We start from the raw sequence: 8713 nt of genomic DNA on the forward strand, positions 1-8713 counted from the left end.
CCCCAAACCCCTCATTTCCTTGCCTCCGAGACGCCACCCTCTTCCTCTCTATCCACAACCAGTCCCCAAGGCCTGGCTGGGTTACACCAAAACCCCTCTCTCCCTCCTGCCATTGTCTTCATTCAGCCCCATCCACTGTTGCAGGTCTCCAGCCACAGCGTCCTGCTCCATTTTCCACCCCTACTCACGGGCCACCCTGCACCACCGGCGCTGAGATGAGCTTTGAAACAGGTCCCCTCCCCGCCGCCTCCTAGAGGCAGGTCCGAGTTTCTTGCCTGGTATTCGCCCAGTGGATTTGGCACTGACGTCCCCCTCCAACCTCATCCCCTCAGCTCCTGCCGACTCCCCTCCGCTCCAGCAGGGGCTTCACCCCACTGCGACACTACGTGTGCTGTTTTTGCACACGCAGCCTCTGCTCCCAGTCTGCCCAGTAACCAACAGATGAAGTTTTACCAGTTTAAAAGCCTGTTTAGGGCTTCCCTGGTGGCGCAGTGGTTGAGAATCTGCCTGCCGATGCAGGGGACATGGGTTTGAGCCCTGGTCTGGGAAGATCCCACATGCCACGGAGTGACTAGGCCCGTGAGCCACAACAACTGAGCCTGCGCATCTGGGGCCTGTGCTCCGCAACGAGAGAGGCCGCGACAGTGACAGGCCCGCGCACAGCGATGAAGAGTGGCCCCCGCTCGCCACAACTGGAGAAAGCCCTCGCACAGAAACGAAGACCCAGCACAGCCAAAAATAAATAAATAAATAAAATTAAAAAAAAAAAAAAATTTAAAAAAAAAAAAAAAAAAAAAAAAGCCTGTTTAAATGGAGGGTTCCCTGACCAGCATACCCTCTGGCTGGTCCCAGGGGGCAGGCAGCCCCACTTGCGCGGCTCCAATCTGACCACTTTCCCTGCACGCTTCCACCTACTGCAACAACCCAGGGCGCCGGTGTGTCCACACATCTGTCTCCTCTATTGTCAAGAGTGAGGGCAAGGAACTGGGCCTGACTCATTTCTGAACGCACATCACAAGGCAAGGAGCCCACTACACAGCAAATGCCCAGCAACGCTTGCTAGGCAACCCAAGGTCATGGGTCTCGAGCGATGACCACCTGAAGGCTCAGTACCTTCATCCCCGGGCCCAGGACCTGAGTGGGCTTCTCAAGAGGCACTTGGGGAAAGCAGTCAGGGAAGGGCCAGCCCCTCCCGGGGTGTCTGGGAGGAGCTGAGGCAGAGCCAACACTGCAGATGGAGCCCTCTTAGAACCTAAGTGGCTGCCCGTCTGGCTAGAAACTCCAGCAGGAGCGTGTGGTCTGCTCACAGCACAAAGGCAGCAAAGGCTGAGGAAGGGGGAAGACCAGGCAGAAAGAGCAGCGGCACCATCCAAACCCCTCTCCCATCCCCAGCAGCGTGCATGGCTCCATGCAGGCCCGGCCACCGGGGAAAACATGGGGGAGACCCCAGCTCATACCGTGTGAACCTGCACCCAGCTTTCCCCAGAGCCTCTCGGGCTCGCATCCCTGCCAACCTTACCACCGCCCCAGCGTCAGCCCCAGTGCTGGCTGGTGCCTGACGCTCCTTTCCCACAGCAGAACAGCCTTTTGCTCTCAACCAGGGGTTCAGGACTTGAGGTGCCGCTCTGCACTGAGCCGGGCCCACCATCACCGGGCTCCACCACGGAGCGGCTGGCAGGCAACAGGCCCCGGCAGGGGGAGGGGCAGACAGAGGCTCCGGGCGGAAGACACAGGGGCAGATGTCATCCACTGTCTAGGTTCAGCCTTGTTTGTCGTCAGTAGGGACCGGTGAGAGAGAAGCAGCGTTCACTCCCGCAGCTGCGGCGGCAGGCAGGTTCCCATGCTCGGTGAGGTGAAACGCCAGCTTTCTGTGGCGGGAGGAGCCCAGGTCCCAGTCCTAGCGGTGGCTTCTCAGCTCAGTGACAAGGTGCAGGCTTGTGTCTCCATCACTGGCGGATGCAAAGTCAAAAGGGTATTAAGGGAGCTCTAGTGGTGACCAGGGCTGTGTGCAGAGCCTGGCCAGGGTGGGAGCGCCAGGCGCCCTGGGCGGTGGGCACGGAGAGGTCACAGGCTTGGACACTGCCAGAGTCAGTTTTATTAGGGCAGAGGGGACCAGGGGACTGAAGGGTTGAGGCACCCCCTGCCCTTCCCCACACCCCAATTGTGGAATGTCTGTCAGCCCCAACTGTAGAAATAAATTTTCTGCCAGGTAGGCAAGTAATCCATGAGTGGCCCTGCAATGACAGAGAGAGGAACAAATTCAGGGCTGAGGGCCAGACTCCAACGTGGCTCTGCTCTACCCGGGGCCCTTCTGAGCCACTGCTGCCCAAATACAGCTGCTCCCATCCACATGGCAGGAGCCCCCAACTCTCCCACCTCTTCCCCCAGCATTGGCAGCGATCTCTGTCCTCATTTACAGACAAGGAGTTTCAGGCTCAGAGCAACCACACGGCTGTCCAGTTGTACATGCTGACGGCCCCAGCCCAGTGCCTCTCTGCTGAGGTGGGATCTCCAAACAGCCAGCAGGCTTCATTCCCGCCATACAGTCTCCACCCACAGAAGCCAGTCTCATATCACTGGAGAAGCTGTCACCCACCCAACCTGACCTCCCGGGCTCCCTCTCCCAACTGTGCCAAGAATCATACTACAAGGAGACAACGAGAAAACAGGGTGATGGGCCACACGTGAGATCCGACACGCTCAATAGTCATCACACCTCCGCCCCATGCTTACTTGTGATCAGGCCAATGCCTGGGACATGGTCTGCCAGCAGCTGGAGCAAAAAGAGGATCTTGGCCCTGCAAGAAAGGAGCAGGTTGAGTAGGCGGTATGGGTCCCTGCAAATGCAGGTGCTAAGAAGCCTCCACTGACTACCTGACTAAAGGCAGTGCATCTCCGAGGACAGAAAGTCACTCTGTGGATCAAGGACATCCTCTAGGACAGAAGGACGAGACCTCTGGTCCTGCCGTCCCCCAGCCACACGCCTGGAAAGCTCACACTTCAGCCCACAACCGGAAAGCAACCGGGCTCTAGACACTATATTGTGTGACAACAAAAAAAGGGGGGCTTCCCTGGTGGCGCAGTGCTTGAGAGTCTGCCTGCTAATGCAGGGGACATGGGTTCGAGGCCTGGTCTGGGAAGATCCCACACGCCGCGGCACGGCGATAAAGAGAGCCCCCCGCTTGCCGCAACTGGAGAAAGCCCTCGCACAGAAACGAGGACCCAACACAGCCATAAATAAATAAATAAATAAATAATTTAAAAAAAAAAAAAAGGGGGAAGGAAGATGCTCTCTTCCCAGCCTACACCCCAGAGGCCCCTCAGCACCCTGCTCCCTGTCTTCTGGGGAAACAAAAAATTCCTCTGACGGTTTTCTGGACCCTTCTCAGTCCGGGCCACTGCCCTAAAGGTGCTGGACTGGTAAGGTCAGCAGGAGACCAAGCCAAACTGGAGGTCTGCAGCGTGGGAAGCCACCTCTGCAATTACCGTCTCCCAACTCCTCAGTTTAATGAGATACTGGGGCTATAATGTTTCCTCTGTAGAGTGCAAGCAATCTGTAGGGGGGAGGTCATATGATCCAAATAAGTCTCCAGAATGTTTCCTCTAGAGTATGGAATAGGATTTGGCTTTAGTACCTTATGAGCTTTTAAACTTATCTGAAAATAAGAAGTGCCAGGCAGTTATTTTCACTCAGGTGGTTATTAAACATGACCTAAGCTTACTTTCTACTCAGAAAATAAACAGAGGCTGTACAGACAGAACGTTAAGTACAATTGCAACTGAACACTCCAGACTTTAAGCAGCGTACTTGTTATGACCTGGACAGAGGGGGTCCCGGGAGCCTCCAGTCTGTCTCACAGCCCCAGTCGCTGTACAGGGACCCCTTGTCAAATCTTGGTCTGACGTCAGGAGAGGTCTTTGGGAGACTTGGCCCCGAGCCACCCCTGACTCGGCCCCAGCAGGCCTCTCTCTGGTTGTGGCTGGGAGCTCTGGACCCTCACAGGGGATGGAGTGAGGGCTGGGCAAGGCAGGGACAGGCCAGGAGAGAACACAGACGTGGAATCTGGCTCTGCCACTGACTAGTGGCTCCGTTTCAGTTTCCCAACCTCTTTGAACCTCAAGCGTCTCCTGTGAGAAGTGGGGATAATTCCAACTACTTTACAGGACGATGGGCAAGTGAGCCGAGGATGTACTGATAGAAAGTTCACGCCCATGATCCCAGTGGCCCTGCCCTCAGCGAGCTGCCTACCAACAACAGCTTAAGCTGCACACAGGGCGGATGGCCCCGAGAAATCAGGGAGAGACCGCACCCAGAACAGCACATAGCGGGTGCTCAGTGAACCCAGATCAGGGAAGGAGGGGGGAACGCAAGGCGTGAACAGGGGTGGGGCACCGTGACCCATTTCCCTCCCCTCTGCTTCGCTGAGGGTGGGCCCTGCCATTCTAGGGGCCGGATCCTTACTCGGAGAAGCGGTCGTAGAACGGGGAGCGCAGCAGGTAGTAGAGCAGCAAGATGGTCCGGCGCCGCAGCTCCAGCCGCTCCCTCCGGGTCAGGCCCTTCCTCTCGCTCAGGAGGCTCAGGCTGGGGGGAGGGGACAAGGTTAGGACCAGCAACAGGAGGAACAGGGACCCCTGGCCTGCCCAGGTGAGGCCAGGCCTGCAGCACAAAGCCTGGCGGAGGGAATGGAGCCCCCAGGCAGGCCCAGGCTCACCTGGTTACATCCACGACACCAGACAGGAGCCAGGGTGTCCACGACCGCTGACCCCATAGGCCCAGGCTGAGCACTGACGGCCAAGGCGTCAAGGATGTCTCCAGCACGTGGCCCGCCCTGCCCACTCCCGTCTATCCCGACCCCACCCCAGGCCAAAGATACAGTGCAGCAGGGGCCGGGCAATATACAAGGACTCTGCGATGGTCTCCTGCAGCCCCAGCGGGGTGGGGGTGACGCTCAGCTCCTCGTGCTGCTGCTGCTGCCGTCCCTCCCGCTGCTGGGGGGCTCCCCAGTGCCTTGAGTGCAGGGACGGAGCTAGAACACAAGGGCAGCAGATGAGCAGCCAGGTCCAAGCCGGGGCGGGGCAGGGGAGGGTGGGCAGTGATGAAAGCCAGGCCCTCAGGCCCATGCTGACCTCAGCACCGAGGTGCCTCATCTGGCTACATCCTACACTTACTGTTCTGGAGCGTTCGCACCACTCGGTTTGACCGCTTCCCCACATATGACTGCTCCCGGCTGCCAGGGCTGCTGTCACCATCTAGAAGGAATAGAAAAAACGTCTTACTGTCAAAGGGACATGTTTCCAGCAGAGCCTGCAAAGAATGTGCGTGCAGTGAACGCTTGTGGGCTAAGGGAAGAACGTATACGCTTGTACTAGAGCAGCAGCTAAGTCAAGGACACCACAGCAGATGCTGGGGCTGGGACCTGTCCACAGTGGGGAGCATTCTGCAGCCCTCCCCAGCCTGAGGAAAGGCCAGTAATCACCTGTGGCAGATGAGCCAGCCAAGAACCAAGGCTTCCCAGGCTCTGGAACAAGGCAGGGAAGACCCTTGGTCTATGGGCACCACAGCACCAAAATGGCCATATTGGGACTTCCCTGGCAGTCCAGTGGTTAAGACCCTGCACTTCCACTGCCAGGGGCGTGAGTCCAATCCCTGGTCAGGGAACGAAGATTCCGCATGCTGCGCTGCACGGCCACACAAAAAACAAAAAAACCCAGGGGCTGTATCTTCTCAGTGCTTCGCTTTCAACATGACCATGAAGAGAAGGGAAGAAAAACAAAGAACTGCTCCCACCCAAAGTCAGGGGAGTAAGGCCCAGAGGCCAACAGCTGATGGGCCCAAAGCCTTGAAGGGACGGATCTGCTGGGTACCCTGCCTCATGAGGCTGTGCTCTTGATACAGAACCAGGCCCAGAGACAAGACTGGCAACACCCCTGCCTCCCACTGATGCTCTGTGCCCTCTTCTTGTAGCCCACAAAAAAGAATGAGGACTCTGACGTCAAAAATCCTGAGTTTAAGATCTAATCCTGCCTCTGACCTCATCATTCTTTTTCTTCTCTAAAATACAGGGTGATGAAAACAAAATGAGTTGACGGGGATAGATGTGCTCCACAAATGAAAATGCCATATTCATGTTGGTCAGCTCTAAATCTACAGATCAGTCCCATGCCCCGTTTCACTCCAGAGCAGGCAAGCAGCTTACCCTGGGACTGTGCCTGGGTCTCCCTGTCCAGCGGAACGATGGGGGGTGAGGTCTGGAGGCCAGCCTTGAACCAGATCAGCAGGAACATCCGCAGTACAGCCCTGGGTTGGGAGTACGGCGAGGCTGGCGGGGGGAGGTGGCTAGCCAGCAGGGGGTCAGGGTTGCTCTGCTGAACACTATCTGTACAGCTCAGGTACCCCCACCCAGGGCTGGCCCCCCACATTCCCAACATACTTGGCCAGCTGGATGAGGGCAACGACGAGCCAACGTCCCACTTCGCCCCACACCTTGGCAGCCCCCATCTCCATGAACACCTCCACGCACTCCAGCACGCTCAGCCATGTCAGCAGCTTTTGCTGGGACAGGGACTGCAAGAACCCCAGACCAAGAGGTCAGGGGGCTCCCCCTAGTTTCAGCCCCTCCCCCTAGGGGACGCCTCTGACAGAAGATGTGGATTTTCCTCCTTCCAAGACTAAGTGTGTAAGCCTGAGTTCTCCCGCTGGGAAAGGCTATTCTACCCTCTGAAACCCAGTCTCTTCACCTGATAAGGGCACCCTAACACCTGGACACTTCACCTAATGCGACGGCTTGAGGCTTAGATGGATGCAGCCTTGTCTCGTAACTCTATGAGATCATAACACGTGCTACACACAGGGGCTGGTGGTTACTATTTTGCTCCCGAGCCCCCATGCTTCCCATCCTCAGTTCCTGGCACAATTCTTACCACAGGTAACTTTCTTCGAAGCTCCTTCCGTAGGATCCCATCATTGAGCAGCACAAGCAGGTTAGAGGCGGAGTACACTGAGAGGTAGAGTGTGGCCGTGAGAGGCTGGCTCTGTAGCCTCCACCCCCTCACCTTCTCCCCAGCGCGGCAGGGATCACCTGTCACCTGCTGTGCTCAGCCACCCTCACATTATGCGGAAACCAACATGTCTCCCCACCCACTTCCTCAGAACTCCACACTCCCCAAAATGATCTCTCAGGTGGGTGGCTGGAACAAGAAAGGATGGTTTGAACTCTATGACAAACCAGCTACTGCCCTGCTGGATAGCACTGGTCATCCAGCTGCCCAGAACTGCCCATCACGCTCCAAATAGACACAGATGTGCAGTCTCACCTCCTGGCCTTTGCTCTCTCTCTGCAGCCTGTCCCTGAAAGTTTGTTCCATCTCTACCTTTCAAAACCTAGCTCATCCTTTCAGGACCTGTACCTCCTGTACTCACTGGGTGAACACCACTGAGGCAGTTACAGTCTGGGGAGTCTGGAATCTGGGAGATCTGGGTTTGAATCCTGGTTCTGGGACCTTCAGTGGCTGTTCCTTAACCTCATTTAAACGTCTGTTCCCTTAACTGGACAATGAGGACCACAGCAGTACCCACCTCACATGACTGTAGAGAGGATTAAGTGGGCAAAAGCAGAAAAGGTGCTTCGCTCAGCCTCCTGACCAGTCAAGGTCCCCAGACACGTCTCTCAACTATGGGGACATACATGGAGGACCTAGGATAGTGGACGCTGTACCCTTGTCTGATTCAGTCACAGAACAGGATGAGCTAACGGGAAATCTGAAACGGGGTGGTCACCTCTCTGGGGAGCCCTCCCCCACCCTACAGCCTCCCACTCGCCCCAAAGCCCGGCTCACCCAGCTCCGACAGCTCGTGCGAATCGGCGAAACGACCTGGGGAGAAAGCACAGAAGGAGGCGTCGGTGAGAGTTTGCCTCACCCCGCGGCTTCGGGTCCCTGGACGTTTCCGCGCTACGCCCTACGCCCGGGAACCTGGAAGGAACTTCTCAAACAGAGCGATCACTACCCTGACTCCGCAGGGAAGGTGGCCAGTGGGGTCAGAGGTCAGAGTCCCGAAGGGATGGGTCAAAGGTCAGGGTGGCACCTGCCAGCAGGTAACTGAGGCCCCGCACTGCCGTCTCCAGCTGGGCCGTGGCGGCCGGGTGACGAGTCACGTACTCCTGGTAGAGGAGGCCCAGGAGCCGCAGCTTTTCCATCCTGCCCTCGGGACCAACAGACCCACGGACCTGCGGCACGACTGGCTACGGCGCCCTGCTTCCTGCGCACTCCTTCCTGCTTCCGGTCTCAGGCCCGCCTCTGCGTTGCTTAACTTCCGCGGGCCAGAAGAACAGTGACTTGGAGGGCCATTGAACCACTCTTCACCCCATTTCGTAAATCACCCCCCACCAGAGTAGCATTAAGCAACTCCGGGCCTAATCTCGCCCTCCCAGTCCTTCAGGTCATTGGTTAACACACTCTGCGCCCCCAACCCCAACTGTCCGAACCGGCTCTTCCGCCTTCCGGGTTGGCTGCCCTTGCGCCTGCGCAGTTATAGCTCCAGGAACGCTCCCGCGTCAGTCTGAACAGTTCATTCTAGAGTGGAGACCAAAAGCCTAAAGTCTTTCCAATAGAACGCCGAGAGGCTCGAACGGGAGGACTGGATTTTCAAGAGCTGAGGTAGCGCGCAGAAAGGAGCCTCCGTCAGACTTGGGGAGGTGCAGGGACAGCCTAAGGA

General features: G+C 57.3%; 1 protein-coding gene across 4 annotated transcripts; it reads right to left on the minus strand.

The window, feature by feature from the left end:
- Positions 1–805: 805 nt before the first annotated feature.
- On the minus strand, positions 806–8508 carry PEX16 (peroxisomal biogenesis factor 16). 4 transcript variants are annotated; one of them, XM_059931477.1, is made up of 11 exons: positions 8084–8508; positions 7837–7872; positions 6922–6998; positions 6432–6565; positions 6198–6337; positions 5170–5250; positions 4875–5027; positions 4713–4785; positions 4463–4582; positions 2734–2798; positions 806–1949 (listed from the first exon to the last, which is right to left on the minus strand). In XM_059931477.1, the coding sequence occupies exons 1-11, from the start codon at positions 8193–8195 to the stop codon at positions 1912–1914; spliced, it is 1029 nt and encodes a 342-aa protein (XP_059787460.1). In that variant the 5' UTR covers positions 8196–8508; the 3' UTR covers positions 806–1911. The 4 variants fall into 4 exon arrangements, with proteins under 4 accessions (XP_059787460.1, XP_059787462.1, XP_059787459.1 ...); XM_059931479.1 differs by lacking the exon at positions 806–1949 and adding an exon at positions 2073–2234 and having other exon boundaries at positions 6198–6298; XM_059931476.1 differs by lacking the exon at positions 806–1949 and adding an exon at positions 2073–2234.
- Between the last annotated feature and the right edge of the window lie 205 nt (positions 8509–8713).

This window comes from Balaenoptera ricei, chromosome 8, assembly GCF_028023285.1.
Source record: "Balaenoptera ricei isolate mBalRic1 chromosome 8, mBalRic1.hap2, whole genome shotgun sequence".
Taxonomy (NCBI): domain Eukaryota; kingdom Metazoa; phylum Chordata; class Mammalia; order Artiodactyla; family Balaenopteridae; genus Balaenoptera; species Balaenoptera ricei.